General features: G+C 38.8%; 1 protein-coding gene across 5 annotated transcripts in view; it reads left to right on the forward strand.

The window, feature by feature from the left end:
- NBEAL1 (neurobeachin like 1) overlaps positions 1-22935 on the forward strand; it is a 174807-nt gene that overhangs the window by 66491 nt on the left and 85381 nt on the right. For 3 of the 5 annotated variants that reach the window (XM_056111674.1, XM_056111676.1, XM_056111675.1), the window contains exons 10-16: positions 7343-7449; positions 12858-12944; positions 15047-15130; positions 18795-18893; positions 19007-19587; positions 19788-19920; positions 20962-21081. In XM_056111674.1, coding sequence (XP_055967649.1) covers positions 7343-7449; positions 12858-12944; positions 15047-15130; positions 18795-18893; positions 19007-19587; positions 19788-19920; positions 20962-21081 — 1211 coding nt within the window. The remainder of the gene's footprint in view (positions 1-7342; positions 7450-12857; positions 12945-15046; positions 15131-18794; positions 18894-19006; positions 19588-19787; positions 19921-20961; positions 21082-22935) is intronic. The other 2 variants (XM_056111677.1, XM_056111678.1) reach the window with 1 other exon arrangement.

Genomic DNA, 22935 nt, shown 5'->3' on the forward strand with positions numbered 1-22935 from the left:
GGTAGGGCATTTGCCTTGCACACGGCCCAGCCAGTTCGATTTCTCCGCCCCTCTGAGAGTACCCCACCGGCACGGCAGAGCCTGGCAAGCTCTCCATGGCATATTCGATACGCCAAAAACAGTAACAAGTCTCACAATGGAGATGTTACTGGTGCCCGCTCGAGCAAATTGATGAACAATGGGAGGACAGTGCTACTGAAACTCTTGTTATGTGTACTTTAATTCATTAAATAAAAAGAGCCCAACTATTGTAGCTAATATATTTTCAAGGGAAAGATGAGAACAAGTTATTTCAAGACACTGCAATAAATATATATGAAAAGGTATACATTTTCAGTGGCTACAAAGTCACAGTTATTTCCTGTAATACTACTTGGGTTTCCTAGTGCTCTGTCTTACCGTATTTTGTGCCATTCTGGACATATATATATCTGTCTCTGTCTGCAAGCTCCTTCAGTTGTTTGTGTGATTTTTCCGCCACCTGTAGTTTCCCTTTTAGAAAGAAGTCATTTTAACTGATCCCGCCAGTTTTTATTGAGGTACTGTGATTTATAATACTGTTGATGATAGTGAAGTTCATGCCCAATTCAATCAGCCTAATCAATGGCTGAATAAATAGCAATACTCCTACATTAAAATAAGAAAAAAATACTGTTAATGATAGTTTCATTTATACACTGTTCTAGCACAGTTCCCACCACCAGAGTGCCCTACGTTTTCTTCCTTCTAACCTCCACATCATAAGCTTAGTTCTCTAATAGCCTTAGCTATTTTTTTTCCTCCCTCTGATTCTTTGTATCCAACATTTGAGAGAAATAATTTTTTTTCATTCTGGAGGTCTTGATGACTACATATTATAGATAAATAAAGCTAAACTTCTGAAATCCAACAGACTTGTAAATCATAAGTTGATCTTTTTTTGAAAATTGTTTCTTTACAGATATTAAAAGTAAAGGCCCTCCCGTTGATCGTCGATTTGCTCGAGCGGGCCCAGTAACGTCTCCATTGGAGACTTTGTTGTTACTGTGTCTGGCATATCGAATACTCTCGGTAGCTTGCCAGGCTCTCCGAGAGGGGCAGAGGAATCGAACTCGGGTCGGCCATGTTGGCCGCTTGTAAGGCGAACGCCCTACCCGCTGTGCTATCGCTCCAGACCAGATATTACAAATTAAAAAGTAGTGAAGATAAGTCTATGCTAATCACTGTATTACTATATCACTGTCATCCCACTGTTCATTGATTTACTCAAGCAGGTGCCATTCATACCAGCCCTGAGATTTTATTTCATTTTATTTTATAATTAAAAAAAATTTTTTTATTAGTGAATCACCATGGGGTACGGTTACAGACTTACACACTTTTGTGCTTGCGTTTCAGTCATACAATGATCGAATACCCATCCCTCTACCAGTGACCATTCTCCACCACCAATGATCCCAATATCCTTCTCACCACCCCTACCCCATCCCCCCCACCCCATCCTGCCTCTGTGCAGGGCTTTCCCTTCTGTTCTCTCTTTCCTTTTGGGTGTTGTAGTTTGCACTAGAGGCATTGAGTGGCCATTGTGTTCGATCTCTAGTCTACATTTGGCTCGCATATCCCAACCCAGGCTGGTCCACCAAATACCCTTTACTTGGTATTCCCTTTTCTGTCTGAGCTGCCTTTTCTCCCAGCATATGAGGCTGGCTTCCAAGCCGTGGAGTAAACCTCCTGGTTCTCATCTGTACTATGCTTGGGTGTTAGTCTCCCATTCTGTTACTTTATATTCCACAGATGAGTGCAATCTTTCTATGTCTCTCTCTCTCTTTCTGACTCATTTCACTTAACATGATACTTTCCATGTTGATCCACTTATATGCAAATTTCTTGACTTTATCTTTTCTAACAGCTGCATAGTATTCCATTATGTAGATGTACCAAAGTTTCTTTAACCAGTCATCTGTTCTGGGGACACTCGGGTTTTTCCCGGATTTTGGCTATTGTAAACAGTGCAGCAATGAACATATGAGTGCAGATGTATTTTCTACTATACTCTTTTGTCTCTCCAGGATATATTCCCAGGCTTTGCCATGCAGGCGAGATATTCTCAGTAGCTGAGTCAAATGGGAGTTTAATTTCTAATTTTTTGAGAATGGCCCATATTGCTTTCCAAAAGGGCTGAACCGGTCGACCAGCCCTGAGATTTTAGCAGCCTCTCCTTACTCGTCTTTACCAACGCTGCCGTATTGGAGGCTTTTTCAGGGTCTGGGGAATGAGATAAATTATATAATTATAAGGTAAAAAAGGTAAAGGCCCTCCCGTTGATCGTCGATTTGCTCGAGCGGGCCCAGTAACGTCTCCATTGGAGACTTTGTTGTTACTGTGTCTGGCATATGAGTACTCTCGGTAGCTTGCCGGGCTCTCCGAGAGGGGCGGAGGAATCCAACTCGGGTCAGCCATGTTGGCCGCTTGTAAGGCTAACGCCCTACCCGCTGTGCTATCGCTCCAGCCCCTAACATATAATTTGTATCACTGTCACTGTCCTCCCATTGTTCATCAATTTGCTCGAGTGGGCCAAGTAACGTCTCCATATAGTGAGACTTGTTACTGTGTTTGGCATATTGAATACATCACGGGTAGCTTGCCAGGCTTTGCCGTGTGGGCGAGATACTCTTGGTAGCTTGCTGGGATCTCCGAGAGGGGTGGAGGAATCAAACCCGGCTTGCCGGGCTGGCTGCGTGGAAGGCAAACGCCCTACCGCTGTGCTATTGCTCCAGTCCATAATTTATATAATTTAATATATACATATATAAAATTCTATGCTAATACATTTAAAAATTACATGAACTAGAATAAGTTGGTTTTTGTTGTTGTTTTGCTTTTTGGGTCACACCCAGCGATGCAAAGGGTTTACTCCTGGCTCTGCACTCAGGAATCCCCCCTAGCAGTGCTCAGGGGACCATATGGGATGCTGGGAATCGAACCCGGGTTGGCTGCATGCAAGGCAAATGCCCTACCTGCTGTGCTATTGCTTTAGCCCCCAAAGTTTTTTTTTTAAATCATTTTTTAAAAAAAATTTTATTATTGAAACACCATGAGGTACAGTTGTAGACTTACAAATTTTTGTGCTTGGGTTTCAATTATACAATGATCGAGTACCCATCCCTCCACCAGTGCCCATTCTCCACCACTGATCCCAGTATCTCTCCCATCCCCCTTTCACCCCGTTCCTCCCTGCCTCTGTGGCAGGGTATTCCCTTTTGTTCTTTTTCTCCTTTTGGGTGCTGTGGTTTGCAAAAGAGGCATTGAGTGGCAATCATGTTCGATCTTATACTTTCAGCATACATCTCTCATCCTGGGAGGATTATATTAATTATACTTTTTAGCAATAGTGAAGAGGGGAGAAATTAAAAAATTTAAAGGAAGTGCTGGAGAAATAGTATGGTCTGTAGGGCTTTTGCATTGAATGCAACTGACCCCATTTGATCCCTAGCATCCCATATTGTCTCCTGAGTATCACCAGCAGTGATCCCTGAGCGCAGAGCCAGGAGTTAGTCCTGAACACCACTAGGTGTGGCCCCTAACCCCTCCAATTTTTTTTAATTAAAGGAAAATCTGAATAGTCGTATAAAAGTATAAAAGTGTGTTTTAACCTAGAAGGAAATGTTGAGTTTATGTTAATATTATATTATAGGTAATACTTAGGTATCTGCATTGGGTAAAATTAAAAAGTTTTTATATCTGTTCCCCCAGAAAATCACGTGAATAGATGCAGAAAGAACAGTCAAAATTACTCAAATGTTAATTTATTATTTAAAGAGTATAAAATCCTTAGCTAGCTAGAAATAAATAGAGCTTTCTTCATCTAATAGCGATCGACCATTAGTATCATGAGTGGATGCAATACTTAATGGTGAAATGTTGAGATGCTTGCTTTGCCTTTTAAAGAAGCTGCTTTAATATTTCTTATAAAACTATTATCAATGCTATGAAGTGTTGTTTGTTCATGAAGTTTTGCATATCTTCAAATCTGAATGGTAATCTATCTTGATGAGGTGTTCATTTCATTGAGTTGTGAGGGGTTTTTTTTCCCTTGTTTTTTGTTGTTTTTATTTTAAACTATATCCCACCATTCTCTTCTGGCCTGTAGGATCTCATTTGACAGATCTGCTATGAATCTTACCGGAATTCCTTTGTATTTAAGTTCCTTCTTTGATCTTGCAGCTTTTATTTATTTATTTTTAAAATTTTATTTTCCCCTTACACTATATATAAACACTGTGGTTTATAAAGTTGCTCATGATTTTGTTGCAGACATTCAATATTCCAACACCATGCCCACCACCACTGTACTGTCCCACCACCATTATATCCAATTTTCCCAATTACCCCTTAAGCCTGCCCCCATCGCAGGCCCTCAATAATTTATTTTATATTGCTTGTTATAAATAATCTGATCTTACAGTCTTGCTCTATGGTTTTTATGTTCTGATTATATTGTCTTGGAGTTTTTCTGATTGGGTCTGTTTTTGCTGGGAAACTTTAGGCCTCTTGCATATCTGTACCTTCACTCCTCAACCCTGGGCAACTTTTTTTTTTTTCACATGTTTGAACACCAGTTCCTTCACCAGTGTTCTGTTCCCTCCACCAATATCCCTAGCTTTGCTCCTGCTCCCTCACCTCCTTTCCTTTTAGGCACTGTGGTTTGTGCTGGGGACCAGCCCCAGGTGAACAGGCCTGAAGCAGGGAAACTTTGAGAATTAAAAAGACAGAAGAGAGAAAAAGCATAGACTAAGAACCTTGTCTGTCCTCTATGTACAATATTTATTGCTTAGAAACCAGTAATCTTCAGAAGAACAATAGTCTTTGGTCAGGTGCCTGTCTAAATTTATCCAGTCTAGACTTTTACACATCCTGAGGCCTTAGTTTATCAGGACAAAGATCTTTGTGCTGGGCTTTCTCTTGCAGAAAGATTGTTCCAGGAGAGGAAGCAGAGATAGTGCAGTTACAGGATGCCCACTGGGGCAGCATTCCGCCTCTGGTGCCAGCATTCTGGCTTGATTGGTTCCCTAAACTACCTATCCCGTCCATCCTTCTCCTTTATCTTTTTAGTTCCCAACAGGTTTGCGATACTGTTACTGCAAACATAGCACTTTAACTTATTTCAGTACCCAGCTCTCATCCAAAGTGACCACTTTCCCCTATCATTATTGTAGTGGTCCCTTCCCTGTCCTATTCCCCTTCCTCCTCTGTGGCAAGCTTCCGACAAAAGACCAGTTATTCTGCCTTTCATTTCTATTGACTTTGAGCATTAGTCTCCTACTATGTTTTTTTATCCTGCAAATGAATATGATCATCCTGTATCTGCCCCTCTTCCTCTCCCTCTCCCTCTGACTCACTTCACTCATTGAGGGATTAGGCTGAGTTTGTTTGTTGGTTGATTTTTTGGCTTTTTGTGGAGGGATCAGACCTGGAGATGCTCAGGTGTTATTCCTAGCTCTGCACTCAGAACTTACTCCTAATGTTTTAAGACTTTTATTGTTTCCTGATGTAAGGCTGTATTGCTAGTGTATGTATGTTAAAAATTTTTTTTTCCTTTTTATGGTTCTTTCTTTTTTATTCTCATCCAGTGCAGCACAAGGTCTATGTAGGAGTACTGTTGTTTATTCAGCCACTGTTAAAGCTGATTGAAGCAGGCATGAACTCCGCATTACTTTATTTTTTAATTTAAAAAAAATTTATTTTATTTTCATAAAGTTGTTCACAATTGTTTACATTCAGTATTTCAACACCAATCCCACCATCATTGCACCTTCCCACCACCACTACTTAGAATCTTACCACCACCCCCCCAGTCTGCTTCTTAGGTAGATGCTAAATAATTTACTTTGTATTGCTTGCTGTGCATAGTATGAGGTGTCATGAGGCTGCAAAAATGGCCGTGCACTCCTGGAATTCTAAAATTTTCAAATATTAGGGGTCCAGACGCATCTCTGTGGCTTGCTGCTCTCTTCCAAGATTCATTTGTGTGTCTCTGAATCATGGTTATTAATTAATGTGCTTAAATGACCTGCTTTTGATCTCTTTCGAGATTTATTTATGGGTCTCTGAAGCAAGACCAATAAATGAGCTTGTATAGCTGAGCTGACTCCCACGTACTTTTGACTGTTGAATTTATCGGGAAACTTAATCCCAAGTTATTGGGGTCTGGCCAGAGGCACAGCAGCAATTTTTGCCTATCAGGAAATCCGAAGGCACCATCAGGCTGCTGATGTACTCCCCCCGCAGGTACAGCAGGCAGAGGTTGACCTGCTGGGTGGCACTGTAGCCCTTGGCCTTTTTTTCTTTTAAACACTGTTATATTACCTATGACAAATGTATCTTGATTTTTTTTGTGTGTCTTGATTTTTCTAATGTATCTTGATTTTTGAATGCAGATATTACTTTGGTAGGCTGGCTTTATCTGAGCATGATAATTGTAAAGAAAGTAGTAAATATATTGGAAGTGTTTATCACTCTTACATGTAAAATGTTAAATATTTTTAATAAAGAATTAAATTTCATTTTCTCTCAAAGTGCTAAGTATAAATTTTGTTTTCTACTCTATATCCTCCTATAAAAAAAATTAAATCTTAGCACTTGTCTTTCACAGTATGATTTTACAGGTACATTTTTTTAAAAACCATTAGTAGAATGGAAACCTGTTGGCAGTCACAGATTTGTCGATAGTAAATTATTTGACATCTACTATTTCCACTTGGAGCTGGAGCGATAGCACAGTGGTAGGGCGTTTGCCTTATGTGCAGCCAGCCCGGCCTAGCCAGGTTCAATTCCTCCGCCCTTCTCGGAGAGCCTGGCAAGCTACTGAGAATATCTCGCCTGCACAGCAAAGCCTGGCAAGCTCCCCGTGACGTTTTCAATATGCCAAACACAGTAACAACAAGTCTCAAACTGGAAACATTACTGGGCCTTCTCGAGCAAATTGATGAACAGTGGGAGGACAGTGCTATAGTGGTACAGTGCTTCCTCCTGTTATTTCCTAAATAATTTAGTATGACAACTGAAAAATCCAACTTTAATCTATAACTTTTTTCCCTCCCGTTGATCATCGATTTGCTCGAGCGGGCCCAGTAACGTCTCCATTGGAGACTTTGTTGTTACTGTGTCTGGCATATCGAATACTCTCGGTAGCTTGCCAGGCTCTCCGAGAGGGGCAGAGGAATCAAACTCGGGTCGGCCATGTTGGCCGCGTGCAAGGCAAACGCCCTACCCGCTGTGCTATCGCTCCAGCCCTAAAGTAAGTATTTCTGTGACCCTGGTATTTCACTTTATAAGTGAATGGTTTTGTTTTTATTTTTTGTAGATACCATCACAGCCATGTTAGATTGTATGGATAGACCTGTTCTTCAGGCCATTTTCCTTAACAGCAATTGCTTTGAACATCTCATACGATTACTACAGAACTGCAAGGTATTTTACTATTATTATTATTATTATTATTATTATCTTTGATTTAAAAATAACTATCATTGTATTTGTATCTTGGTATACATTTGAGAATATTATTACTACTAAAATGTTGTATTTTTTATGGAGATATACATGGATAATAGCATAAAATTTACCATCAAATTTCTTTCAGTGATATTAATTACATTTACATTGTTATGCAATAAACACCAACACCTGTTTCCATTACTTTGTGTAAAATTGAACTCCGTACTCATGAACTAATTGCACATTTTCCCTTCTTCATAGCCCCTGGCAGTCTCCATTCTATGTAATGTCCCTATGATTTTGACTCTTCAAAGGACCACATATTAGTGGAACTGTACAAAGTGGACTTATTTCATATTGCACTACGTATTCAAGACTCATCTATGTTGTAATATATTGCAGAATTTTCTCTATTGGAGCAGAGGATGCTTCCAAGCAGCACTAAAGCGCTCTGGAGGGCACTCCATGCTAACTTGGCCAACTGAGTGGTCTGATGGTGGGGTCCTCCAAAGTACACCTTGTGTGGCTCTGGGGGCCATGCCTGTAGGGGATTAGATACAGGGATTTGTGTATCTAGATATGTGTTTCTGTCCCCTGAGCTATCTCCTCACCATAGATTTCCTTTTCAAAACTACTAGTGATACTTAATTTTATGTATTTATGATGAGCTGGAGCAATAGCACAGTGGGTATGGCGTTTGCCTTGCCCGCAGTTGAACCAGGTTCGATTCCTCCGTCCCTCTCTGAGAGCCCAGCAAGCTACTGAGAGTGTCCTACCCGCATGGCAGAGCCTGGCAGCTTCCCATGGCGTATTCAACATGCCAAAAACAGTAACAAGTCTCACAACGGAATCATTACCAGTGCCTGCTCGAGCAAATTGATGAACAGTGCTACGGTGCTACATGCATTTATGACATTTTCTTCATTCATTGATTTATGGATTCTTTTGTTGAGTTTGCCATTGACTATTGGGGATAGTGCTGCTGTGAATGTGTACTTATAAACAATTCTTCAAGACCCTGTTTTCAGTTCTTTTGAGTGTATGTCAGAAATGGGGTTGCTATTATAATTTTTTCTTATTTTCTCTTATCTTGAAAGAGGAACATCTCTACTTGTGCTTGTTAACTGTCTGTCTTTGGAAAACGTTTTATTCAGTTTCTTTGCCTATATTTTAAATTGAAGTGTTTATTTTTTGTTTTTGAATTTTGGTGTGTGCATTCAGTATGTATGGGCTCACTCTTGTTTCATTTCAGATAATTTTTTTAGCATTTCTATACCACATCTCACTACAAAATTTTACACCAATTTTTTTGGCTAAAAAATGGGATATGACCATTTTATGAACCTTTGTTTTGTTTTGGAGCCACACCCCATGGTGCTGGGGTCAGGGAACTACTCCCAGTTCTTTGCGTAGGGGTTGTTCCTGGTGGTGCTCAGGGGACCATGTAGTTCCAGAAATTGAAGTCAGGCTTCTTGCATGCAAAGCAGATACAAAGCCTCCTGAGCTGTCTCTCTTGCCCTGAAGCTTTTTAAAATTCTGCTTATATTAAAGACAAAGTGCAAGAGAACTTTGAGACATTGGTTGAGGGATTGATATTAATGTTATGCTCCTATAACTCAACTGTGAATAACTATGTAAATCACATTGCCTTAATTTAAAAATAATGTCAAAAAAAGCTGTGTGATTATGGAAGCTGTGTAAAATATGGAAGGTTATAATTTAGAATATAAACAATATTAGATTTAGTGAATGTACTATAGTTACTGGTAGATGCTTGATTTGTTACGTTATTTTGCTATTACTTTACACTTTAAAGATTCATTGATAAAAATTTTTATAAAATTTCTGTCAAAAAACAAAAGCTTTTATTATTGGTGAGCATTACATAAAATCTAGTTATAGTTACTTAAAAATATAGGAAAGTAGAAAAATAGAAATACTGTTGTGGCTCTTGATATGTGCTATCAATTTGCTTATTTTTCTGAAACTTTTAATGTATACTTGTAACATTTGTGTGAGTATATAATAACAAATATTTCTCCTTATCTCACTTATGTTCATTTCAAACTAAGTAAAAATTTTTTTAGGTTTTTTTGGGGGGGAGGAGGGTACTTATTTTTGTTTTTTACTTTTCTTTGTTTGTTTTGGGGATACACTCAGCAGTGAGTGCTCAGGACTTACTTCTGGCTTTCTGCTCAGGAATCAGTGCTCAGGGGACCATTTGGGGTTCTGGGGATTGAACATGGGTTTCCTGTGTGCAAGGCAAGTACTTTACTCACTGTATTATTATCACTCCAGCCCCATGATCAGAATTTTTTTTTAGAGAGCTCCTTAAGAAATCCTTGAAAACAAAACAGCATTATTTTTTTTATTAAGGTACCATGATTTACGAGTTATTCATGGTTGAGTTTGAGACATACAATGGAAAGCAAAACAGTTTCAAAGAGCCCTTACATTTCTACTGAGATATTCCTTTCATGGATTACCAGCTGAAAAAAAAATTAAAGATTTTATTCTGATTTGTTGAAACTGTCTTAAAATAAGGAGGTTAATTCTTTTGTTGTTGTAATTTGTTTTGTTTTGAGGACTCACCTGGCCATTCTCAGGGCTTATTCCTGGCTCTGCACTCAGGAATCACTCCTGGTGGTGCCTAGGGGACCATATGTGGTGCTGGGAATCAAATCTAGGTTGTTGACTTCAAGGCCTTTCCTGCTGTACTTTTGTTCTGGCCCCTCATTTTTAATTATGATGCTCAACAGAAGTTGCACATCAAGTTGCAGCCCATTTGACTGTGTTGCTTCTGAGGCTTGCACTTTTTTAGCTGTGGTGATTGCACACGTATTGCTCTCGGGATCACTCTTTAGTTGAGGCACATGATTTATGTTTGTGCTTGTCTTGCCAAGGGTTGCTGGAGTTCACACATGTGCTCAGCAGAGGTTGCACATCCTAGTGGTGGTGATTGCCCATCTTTTCCGTTTGTGGGACTCTCTGGGTTTATACCCATTTTTACAGCACTCACACATACCTAATTGCAAAGCCTTCAGAAACTTCTTGCAGAGTCAGAGACTGCAAAAACCAAGTCTGCTAGCTCAAATAGCAGACCTGCCAGAATTGCACTCAGCACATGTGGAACATCAGGGATTTGAACTCATGACTATACCCACTCATGGTTCCAAAAATAGAATCTCTAAGCTACTGTACTATTCCTTTGTTGGTTTTTGTGGAGGATGGGGGTGGCAGGGAGGTACACCCAGTGATGTTTACTCATGGCTTTGAACTCAGGAATTACTCAATGCTTGGGAGAACATGTGTGGTGTCAGAGATCAAACTTAAGTTGGCCACACGCAAGGCAAATGTCCTACCTTCTGTACTATCACTGTGGCCCCTGTACTATTACTTTGGACCCATAGGTAGTATTTTTAAAAACTAGGCCACTTTGGATTCTCAGGGTTAGTGCCCCTGCATTGCAGATGTGACATCTTGAGTTCTCTTCCAGGTATTTATCTATCCAACAGGATACAGACAGCATTGCCATTTGAATCCTTAATATCACAATAAGCATACAGTTTTTAGTAGAGTGCAAGAAAATTTGTGTGAACACAAACTTTGCTAAAGTGTACAAACTCCAGCAATCAGAGCATAAAAGCACCACAAATATGTATTGACCCCTGTCATCCCAACAGTAGTAGCAACAGGAGGGAAAGGAAGAGTGAAAACTCAAAACTGGAAATGTACCAGAAAACATCTCTGGTTCTGAGTGAAAAGTCAGAACTGGAGATGTACCAGAGAAACAGCCATTTGCTCTGCATGTGTGAGAGTCCTGAATTTTAGTCCTGGCTACTATGGCTGCTATGAGAACCTACCAACTAACCAACCCACCCACCAGCCCCATCAACCAGCAAACCAACCAACACAACAAACCCAAGCTGCTGGACAGTTTAATTTAGAAGTGGAAACAAGATTCTCACCCAGGTTTCTGATTTCAAAGTTTATATGAATGAACTTCTTAATTTTATACTTAGATTATGCTCTTGATAGATCTCTATAAATCTTTTCTTTTAAAAAAATTTTCCCCCTTTGGTTTTTGGGTCACAACTGGCTGTGCCCAGGCCTTCCTCTGGGCTCTGAGTTCAGGGATCACTCCTGTCAGACTTAGGGAGACAATATAAAATTTTATGGATTGAACCAGATCAGCCATGTGCAAGACAAGTGCCTTAACTGCTGTATTATATCTCTGGCCCACTCTTTATAAATCTTTATCTTCCTCTCTAAATCTGACTTTATGTATCTTTCTCTTTATTCAATCTGTGACAGGTCTTTTGAGACACTAAGTTTTTGTTGTTGTATTTTTTTTAATTGAGGGGGTGGTCGGGGCACACCTACAAGTACTCAGGGCCTCAGGGCTTACTGCTGTCTCTGTGCTCTGGGATCACTTCTGATAGGGCTTGGGGACTGTATGAGGTGCCAGGGATTGAATCCAGGTCAACTGCCGTCAACTGCCTATAAGGCAAGCTCTTTGCCCCCCACTTCCAGGTTTTATATCCTTAAACCAAACTAAAATATATTCTTTATTTTCTTTCAGAAAAGGGCAAGTAATTCTGAATGCCAGAGATAATCCTGTACTGCCTTTCTAGTATTCCAACTGCTATAAGTAATGCTCAACTCTTGATAATTGTACAGAATATTGTTAAAAGACTTAACAAAATGTGTGATCAGGGGTTGAAGAGATAGTATAGCAGGTAAGGTGCTTGCCTTGCACGTGGTTGACCTGGGTTCAATTCCTGTGCTGATGTGGTCCCCAAGCACAGTGAGCTCTGACTGCAGACCTAGGAGTAAGCCCTAAGAACAGCTGCATGTACTCCACCCCACTACCCCCCGCCCCACCCAGGAAACTAACCAAAGTTGTGGTCAGGTAAATTTGGAAAAACATATGTACTGATCTCAAGGTACACATCAGTGTATTTCAAGCTGTGAGAATTATTCCTGAACAGTATTTAAGATTAGTTTGATGGCATCTCACAAACCTGCTTGGCTGCAGAAAGTTTCTTTGTTTACTGCACTATCTTTAATCTTTCTCTAGCTTATTTTCCTCTTTTCTGTGAGGCATTCTTTGCTAATTCTTAAAAAACTCAAGAATATCAACAATTTAATTACTGCTATATTTTATGTTAGTAACCATGAGTTCCATGGAATAAAATAATTATACTGTATGTGAACTAATAATTGTAATCCAAAAAATGAAGAATTTTACAGCGGTATACTTCAGAAGTAGGTTCTCACATATATTTTTGAGATACAAGGAAATCCACTTAAGCTTCATTTCTGCATGTAGTTAACAATTTAATGTTCTTCTCCATTATTCTTGTCTCTGTTTTTAACAGCTGTTTTTAAATGCTAACAATAAGGTGGCAGACAAGAACGAGAAAGACCTTGCCAACAAATTACTGACAGAAATGAATGAGGACCAGGTATCTACAAAGCCTGCATCTTGTTTCAGCTGAAATCCAAAAAAAATCAGTCAGTGGGAACAACTATTCCTGTACTTTTTTTCCCTTATGCTTTAAAGTGCACAAATATTTATCTAATCTGATTTTGGTTAATTATTTTTGAAAATTGTAAAACATTTTAAATTGCTTTTCTCTAAAATATATAAACATCAAGTTTTCTTTCTTATGTGTGTGTTCCTGTCAGTTTGAGGAGATAGAAAGTACAGGAATTCAATCCCAATGTCAATGCTCTCCACCTGGTACTGACTTCGAATTTTGGGGGCATCTTTTTCTAAGCATGGTGATATAATTGGGATTCTCTGTTTGTGATATGATCAGTTTTATATCTTGATTCTTTGCTTCTTGTTGACGATAATCATAATTCAATGGACAACTTGAATCTTGGAGGAAGGGAAGAAGATACCAAAGTCTTTTAGTTTTAATTTAGCACAAGACTAAACTTTTTCTTTTTTTTTTCTCTAAAGATTCAGCTGTCTATGGATGTAAGGCAGATATGTTACATTTTGTAATACATTACATAATTTAGCTCAGAAAAACACTAATAAAATTAATTTTTTCCCTAAAATGTTTGTGGAAAAACTTGTTTGATATTTTATTTATTATTTTAATATCTGGATTACTTTTTAGTGCTATATTAAAAGAGACACAATCTTATTTTCTGCTATGGGATGTGAAATATCTGGAAGAGTACACTTTTAGACTTCTGTATATCTTGATTTCTGGATATAGATTAGTCCCTCCAGATGAATAAAGCACTTACAATAACATTATTGGAGGTTCCTGTTAGTTTCTTGATTTCAGGTATTGCGCTGTTAGTCCCCTTGGATAAAGTTTTAAAAATACTGTACTTGTGTGAAATTTTGTGCAGAATATTTTATGCATATGCCTTCTTTTTGAATTTGTTTCTTTTTAAATGGTGATGCTCAGGGGTTACTCCTGGTTTTGCACTCAGAAATTACTTCTGGCACTCTCAGGGGACCATATGGAATGCCAGGGACTGAACCTGGATAGGGCTCATGTAAGACAAGTTCCCTTCTTGCTGTACTATCTCTCCAGCCCTGCATATGCTTATTATGTATATATGATATTTTCTGACAAAATGTTTATTAAATAACACAAAGCCAATATAGCAATTTAAGTAGTTTGAAATTGATAGGGCTTTTTTAACTTCAAATCTAATTTATCTTCTTTTACTTGTCTTTTTTTAGTGAAAGAAAGGAAAATCCTATATATAGAATGAATATATTCCTGAAAGAAGATTTTTGGGATTGTTAGTTTTTACAGATTTCTAGTTTCATACTATGCTATTATGGTTGACTTAAGCCCAACAATGTAATAATCTTACTTTTTTTGTTTGCTGTTATATTTTGCTTTTATTTTTATTTTTGCTACACAAATTCTACCCTGGAATTTAACGTATTTCTTTATAAGGAAGCTGAAGGAGAAATAGACAAAATAGAACTGATTTTTCTTTTTTTAAATTTTGGCAGTAGGGTTGCTTCATTAAAAACTTAATGCTTATAGAGGCATATTTCATTTTTGTTCTCCCTTAAATTATTCATCTTATATAAAAATAGACACACTTTATTGTTTGCAAATGGGATTGGTGCAGAATGTTTCAATTCTAATAAAGGGCTTGTGAAATAAGTAGAAATCTTTTGTCGTCGTATTTTACACTCTGTTGAAATTTAAACCTGGGAAGTTCAAATGTACTTTTGAAGGAATCTTAAAAGATGATAGAATTTCCAATGGTAGACCTCCCTCCCTTCCTCTTGAGATTGTCCATTTTTTTTTTTTAAAAAAAAGCATGTATTAAGCTTGGTGTTTTTTGTTTTGTTTTACAAAACACTTGAATGTAGCAAGTATATCCTTATTCTTGACCAGTGGTTCATTTTCTATCAAGTTTGCAGGTTGTAGTATTTGAGGAGGCCATTTCATTAGAAGAGTGATGTCATGCATGTTAGTAGTTATCTTTTCAGGTTTTCAGAGCACAGGTATCCTAACTGAATAAACCTCTCAAATATATTTGTTAATTTTTCCCGCCCCCTTCCTGCCCCTCCTAGGTGTTGCAGGGACGGTTGGATTGCTTGGCTGTATCAACCATTCAGGCTTTGACAGCATTGATGCACAAATCTCCAGCTGCTAAGGTGAAACATATTCCTTAAACTCAAAAATGATGATTTTTGAGGGGGGGGGGAGGGGACGGGGAATCATACCCAACAGTGTTCAGAGCTTTCTCCTGGCTCTGTGTTCAGGATGACTCCTAGCGGTACTCAGGGAACTATATGGGGTGCTGGGGATTGAATGTGGTCAGTCATGTGCAAAGCAAATACCCTATCTAGCCCTGAAAATGCTAATCTTAAATTTGCCAATTTGCACTATACATATAGTTTCCAAAGTAATGTGTGGTGTTATATAGTACATTTGGTTTCACTCCTGAAGTAGGTCATAAAATATATCATTTTTGTATCACTGTCACTGTCCTCCATTGTTCATCAATTTGCTCAAGTGGGCCCAGTAACATTGTGAGACTTGTTACTATGTTTGGCATATCAAATACATCATGGGTAGCTTGCCAGGTTTGCTGTGCGGGCGAGATACTCTCACTAGCTTGCCGGGCTCTCCAAGAGGGGCGGAGGAATTGAACTCAGGTCGACCTGGTTGGCCACGTGCAAGGCAAATGCCCTACTTGCTGTGCTATAAGAATGATTTTTTTTTTTGCCTTGTTGGGTCACACCAGGCTATGCACAGGGGTTACTCCTGGTTCATGCACTCAGGTATTACTCCTGGCGGTGCTCGGAGGACCATATAGAATGCTGGGAAGCGAACCCGGGTTGGCCGTGTGCAAGGCAAACACCCTACCTGCTGTGCTATCACTCCAGCCCCTTGTATAAGAATGATTTTATTGATTATTTCAAGCACAGAAGCCTATGGACACTGTTTTGGGATTATTTAAAACAACAATGACTAAAAATGATATGCTAATGCATATCATAGTGTAAATTAATAGATGGGTAAGAGTAATGGGTGTTGAAATGATCATTTTAAGGGATTCTCTGATTATGAAGTTTAAAAATTTTTATTTATTTTTATTTCCTAGCTATTCTTCATTAATAATGACTTTTTGTTTGGTCAGTTATTTTCTTATTTCACATAGGAACAATCCTATCCATTTTGGATTTTCCAGTTCTAGAAAATCTGCTTCTTTGTAGCCACTAATCCTTATTATGATTTTCTTTCTCATTTGCTACCACTGTGTTGTGCTGCCAATTTATGGTGATAGTAGTTTGTTCCTGAGTATTTTTTAGAATGAGTGAGATCAAAGCAGGAGTGGGCAATATCCCGCCCTGCAGGGTATTATGTTATCTGGCGTGGGTATATGATAGGACAGCCAGATAGGCTTTTCATTCACTGCCCAGAGCCCATCTGCCTCTATTGTTTGAGTCTGTGAATGATTTTATAAATATTCAAATGGCCTTTGGCAAAAAAATAAAAATGCCCCACTCCTGATCTAAAATGATAAGCATAGTGCCAGGTACTTGTTAAGTATTCATGTACCTGGCACTGTGATTGTTATTATGATTGTCATTATTAATTTGCCTTCTTATCCACCACTTCTGATGCATTTCATGCCTTACCAGAAATAAATGAATAAATTATATTGCCCTCAGTTCATTTCCTTACTTTCAGTTGGTTTTTGTTAGACTAACTTTCATGTTCCAAATGTTGCTGTTTGTTATTTAGGGTTACATTTCTACTAAAAACTTGCTTTCACAAGTTATTTTGGGAATCTAATCATTTATTATGATTTTTGTATGAAAGAAATTAGTTTAAGCTCCAAGTAATTAGTTTAGGAATATGCATGAATCCAAACCTAAAATGTTTGACTCTTTTTCAAAGTATAAATTTTTATAATTATGTAAAATTAAAAATATTTTTAAAAAAGTTTTGCACCATGGTATTCAATACTATTAATGATATGATAGGGTTTTATGCATAATATTATAGAACTACACTTCAGCCAGTGTTCCTCTTCTCCGACTTCCAAACTACCTCCTCACTTCCTTCATCTTCCATTCTGGAAAAGCTCGGTTCTGTAGACCAGTTCTCATCCTCTGTTGTCTTTGGCCATTTGTTATAAAATACTACTTTTTTAAATCCCTTTTGAAAAAAGATTTTCTTCCTACCTTGGCACATAGTCAAGTAGTGGCCCCACCCCAGGGACAACCAATTTTACTCATTTTGTTTAAATCTTTTGTTCTTGTTTTTATAAGTCTATATATTTCTGTCAGATTTATGACATAAATTTAGTATTGTTTGGTGTTTCAGTTGTGTTTATATTTTACTTTCGAGCTTTGGTGCCCACTAATTCCAAAATACATGTGGGTTGGCAAGATACCTCAAATGGCTAGAATGCAAGCCTGCCAGCTGGAGACTGTGTGCTCCATCCCCATCACTGTGTGATCCTGAGGTACTGCACGTATTACCTGAATGGCCTGTGACCACTTCCAAGTGTAGCTATGGTCACTTCCAGCACCACTTGTAGTGTGGCATTTCTGGACTCTAACATTGAGCCATCTGGTCACACAGCTGGTCCAAATATCATGGGATTGGCCCTCAGGCCTCTTAAGCACTTTGCGGGAGCTGCCTGAACTCACCCCACCCAAATACTTATGACTGAGAGCTTACTCAAATAAACTTTTATTTGAATGAAAGCTCATTCAAGTGAGCTTTTTACTTTGATGGTGGGGTTGCTGTTTACACAAATAGATTTGATGCTCCCCATCATTCAGCCCATTCAAATACAAAGAGCAGAGAGATAACTCTACCCAGTATTTTCCTTGCCACTAAGAATTATTCATACTTTTGTCTAGTTAGTTGAAGCTACTATCTGATTTTTGTTACCCCAAAGTCTTCAGTCTTTCCATACTTTTTAAAATGGTAATTGTGATTCTGTGTAACTAATTACAACTTAAATGAAGTTAAATAAAGGAAATCAAATATGTCCTAATCTGTAATTAATACATTAATTTTCATAGCAATTTTTTTTCTAATTTTCTTTATTTTAACAGTGTGGGTGAATACTAAAACACTGTATTCTAGAACCTATGTTGAATCTGTTCCAAGATGAACCTGTGATTTCAGAGGAGCTCAGTCTGGTGCGCAGATGCTGCTTGAGCACACGTGTCACTGCCGAGCACATGTGGTACCCGAGCATATGTTGCCGCATCTCCCCTCTTGAGATGTGGACTTTCGTACCTTCAGACTTTAATGGCGGCCTATACTGGGCTCTCTCCACTCTGGCAAAGTGGAAAAGCCCATGTTTTCTTCTTCCCCCTCCTTCCCTCCCTCTCGTCCTCCCGTTCTCCCTCCCTTTTTTCTTCCCTTTCTCCATCTCTTTTTTCCTCCCTTTCTCCCTCTCTCTCCCTTTCTCTACTTCTTTCTCTCTTTCCCTCTCTCCACCAACTCACACACCTGCCTCAAAACTCCTGTCTTTACTTTTTTAAAAATGTCTTTTTTTGTTGTTGTTTTGGTTTTGGGACCACACCAAGCGATAGTGATACTTGGGGCTTACTCCTGATACTCTGCACTCAAGAATTACTTCTGGCAGTGCTTAGAAGACCATATGGGATGGAACTAGGTCAGCCACGTGCAAGGCAAGCACTCTACCTGCTATACTATCTTGCCAGCCCCAGAAGTCAGTCTTTTTAACATTAGGCTAATTAACGTAAATGAATACTTAACATTTTTAGTTTCCTAAACAGTTCAGCCTTTGAAAATGTGCTTGATATATTTATTTCTCTCTCCTAGGAAGTATTTAAAGAAAGAATTGGTTATAGACATTTATTGGATGTATTAAAATCCCTGGGTCAGCCACCATTGGAACTACTAAAAGAACTTATGAATATGGTGAGTTTTTTTCCCCTTATTTTAGCTTTAGAAGAAGTTCTATTACTTCAAAGAAGTTCTGTTACCTCTATATCAAAGATGCTAAATCTTTTGTCTTTTGTTTTGCTTTATAGGCTGTAGAGGGTGATCACACTTCAGTTGGGATTTTGGGCATTGGTAATGTCCAGCCTCTTCTGCTTCTTATCCAATGGATTCCAGAGCTAGAATCCCATGACCTGCAAATCTTCATCTCTGACTGGCTGAGAAGAATTTGTTGTATCAATAGACAAAGTCGAACTACTTGTGTCAATGCAAACATGGGTATTCAAATTATAGAAGCCCTCGATTCCCAGTCTTCCCTCCATCGAACTTGTGCTGAGAACTTGATTGCACTTCATGGTTCCCTGGGAAGTCAGTCAATCAGTGCAGAAGAAATTCATCGATTACTACGATTACTAAGAGTGGATGAATCTGAGTTTATTCACCCTTATACCATTTCTGTGACTCGAGCAATCCTGATGATGGCCCGAAAACAAAGCCTAGAGAGTGCACTACAGTATTTTAATTTGTCACATAGTATGGCAGGAATTTCTGTGCCTTCGATACAGAAATGGCCAGGGTCGGCCTTTTCTTTCAGTGCCTGGTTTTGTTTAGATCAGGATCAATTGACTCTTGGCAATGGTAACAAAGGAGGAAAAAGAAAACAATTATACAGGTACTGTTACAAGTTATATAATATAAGTGATTACTGTCATAACAATATATGCTGTGATTCTTTAATAAGTAAAAGCTTGAAAAATAAATTGTAGCATGCTTGATAAAGAAATTAATGATTAAGTTGTGGTTTTGTGTGTTTCAGTGGTGATAAAATTGAATAAAATGACTTGAAAAGTTCTGATAATGTATTTTTGTTAGCTTTTTTACAGGGAGTGGCATGGGTTTTGAAGCTTTTGTTACCTATGCAGGTATGCTGGTTGTGGCCGTGTGCACAAAAAGAGAATATGCAACAGTTATGTTACCTGACCACAGTTTTTGTGATTCCCTTTGGGTAAGGTCTTTAGGGCTCACATTTAATTTGTTTTTTCTTTCTTTTTTAATGGTGCTGGAAATAAAACCCAGGCTTATACAAGCAAAGCTTGCCTCCTACCACTAAACTACGTCCCTGGTCCCAACTTCTTTGTTTAAAAACCACATATTTGGTACATCTACCCATTAAGTATTGTCATTTACTTCTGTTTGTGTTGGGGCCACACTGGGTGGTGCACGGAACTTATTCCTGGCTTTGCGCTCAGAGAGCACTCCTGGTGGGCTTGGGACCATATGGGGTGCCAGGGATTGAACCTGAGTTGGCCACATGCAAAGTAAGCACCCAAACTGCTGTTCTGTTGCTCTGGCCCTCTTATCTGCTTTTTAAGGGTGGATTCATATTTTTCTTTAAAGTTCTGCCCCAAAAATGTTTAAAAGTTCTATTTATTTTGAAATTTATTTCTAGAGAATTAATACCACTCATTACCAGCATAAAATCAGCAGTGATGATTTTTCTGTGTTGAAAATTTAGACAAATTTTTATGATTTAAAAAAAAATTTAGAATAAACTTTTAATTTTATTTAAAAATGAAGTACTAGGGCTGGAGCTGTAACTCAAGTGTTAATGCAAATGCCTAGTATGTCTGAGACCTTGACCTGAGTTTGGTTCTTGGGACCACATGGCTAAGTATTGCCAGGTATTACCTCTGTTAAAAAAGGCCAGAAAAAATAAAATGAGATAATAAATTGATGAAAGTAACAAATTTCTATTGCTTTAGAAATAAAAAAAACTTTATTAGAAAAGTTAATTTTAAAGAATACTTGGACTTAGAAAATACAGAAAAATATATGTGTAGATTTTCTAGAATAGATGTCAATACTTTTATGGTACTACAGAAAAAGTTGATATTCATTTTGAGAGCACCAATTATGCCATAAATTATGCTTAATATTAATGTCTTACTCTTCAACAAAGTAGTTATAGAGTAATACTCTGGAAACATTGGCTATTTCGAAGGTTTAATGTAATCTTTATCTGTAAATGTATGTTTTTCTTTACCAGCATAATATAACCATTGTTCACATGCCTGGAAAAAGACCTTTTGGCCAGAGCCTTGTTTACATCTATGACAATGGACAGCAAAAGGTCTCTGCCCCTCTCAGATTTCCTGCCATGAACGAGGTAAGCACATTTAACCTACTCTTATTTTTGGCAGGGGAGGGGACAGGGAGTGGAAAGTTTTGTTCATTCTCAGATTTTAGACAAACAAAGATAGTAGTCTGAGGATTTAATCTGACTTGTTTTGACTTTGGCCTTTTGGGCCACACCCAGAGATGCTTAGGGTTACTCCTGGCTCTATGCTCATATGGGATGGCAGGGATTGACCCCGGGTTGGCCATGTGCAAGGCAAGTACCATACTCACCGTACTATCCCTCGTGTCCCAGTCTGACTTTCATTAAAGATATAGAAGAAAGTTTTGTTTTCCGTTGTCTAGGTAAAGGTTATTATAAGCAATGGGATCATTTTCTATTTTTATTGGTGACTGTGCTGTGAGTGTTACATATTAGGTTATTTAACACACACCCAATCCACACTTTTTTGTCATTATTGTTACTTCACTTAGTTTTTATTTTTAAGACATGTTTTTTAACTTAATGAGATAAAACTGGTTTACAAGACTATAAATGTCGATATATTCTTTTTTTTTTTTTTTTTTTTTTTTATTTATTGAATCACTGTGGGAAAGGTTACAAAGCTTTCAGGTTTATGTCTCAGTCATGCAAATATCAAACACATTTCCCTTTACCAATACTTATTTTTTCCCATGAAGAACCCCAATAAAACCCCACCCCCCACCCCTCCCCGTCCCTGTGAGGCAGATGAATTCTAGTTAACACTCTATCCGCTTTGATTAGATTGTTTCAATAAAAGATTCACCACTATTATTTAGAGTTTCCCCCCCCCCCCCCCAAATCAGACATGCTGAAAAAGCATTGTGAAGTGATTTGCTTTCTACAGCTGGGTTCAAGAATTAAATGTTGGTTTTGGATTTCTGCTCTTTTACCTATTGACCCTGGAAGTATTTCTACTGAAAGTCAGATAGTTAAGAAATTGGTTTCTGTGTTTTGGAGTCGTGGCCGTGCTGGAGAGCCGCTCGTGGGGGGCAACTGGTGGCCTCGGTAGGGCGTGAAGGGCGGAGCGAAACGCCCCCCTTCCCATGAGGTTTTAGTCGCCCCCACACTCCCGGCTCATACCTGCTGTCCACAAGGCTCCCATGTGGCCGCCATCTTTCTTTCCAGAGAGGAGAGGGCGAATGGGGCAACACCCTTTCCCCTCCGGCAGACTTGATGGGCTGGATCAACGCATAGTCCGTTCACTTTTCTGCTCCAAGCTGCTGGGTTCTGCATTAAGTCCTTGTGCTTCTGGGGCCATGGCCGTGCTGGAGAGCCGCTCGCGGGGGGCGACTTGTGACCTCGGTAGGGCGTGAAGGACGGACCGGAACGCCCCCCGACCCATGAGGTTTTAGTCGCCCCCACTCCCCCGGCTCATACCTGCTGTCCACAAGGCTCCCATGTGGCCGCCATCTTTCTTTCCAGAGAGGAGAGGGCGAAATGTCGATATATTCTTGAGGTACAATGTTATCACACCACGCCCACCACTAAAGTGCCACTATCTTTGCATGTCTTTGCTGTCTAAAATGTCTGACTTTGGCCAGGGAGGTAGCTGAGAGGACCAGAATGCATGCCTAGCATTCACTGAATCCCAGGTTTATTCCCAGGCACCACCTGGCCTTCTATCCACTGCTGAGTGTAGACAAGCAGCCCCCAGCACTGCTGAGGAAGCTCCCCCGAAGTAGAAGACATACAATAACATGATACTAAAATGCTTATTTCCTCTGACTTTTTAAAAAAATTTCAACTGATGGTTATGCTTTCATAAAATAATGTGAACCTGTTTAATTATGGTATTTTTAAGTTTTTGATTAGTCACTTATGCATAATGTTTGATCACAGTGAAATTTTTTTCTTAGCCTA

The sequence above is a fragment of the Sorex fumeus genome, unplaced genomic scaffold (assembly GCF_029834395.1).
Source record: "Sorex fumeus unplaced genomic scaffold, SorFum_2.1 ptg000014l, whole genome shotgun sequence".
Taxonomy (NCBI): domain Eukaryota; kingdom Metazoa; phylum Chordata; class Mammalia; order Eulipotyphla; family Soricidae; genus Sorex; species Sorex fumeus.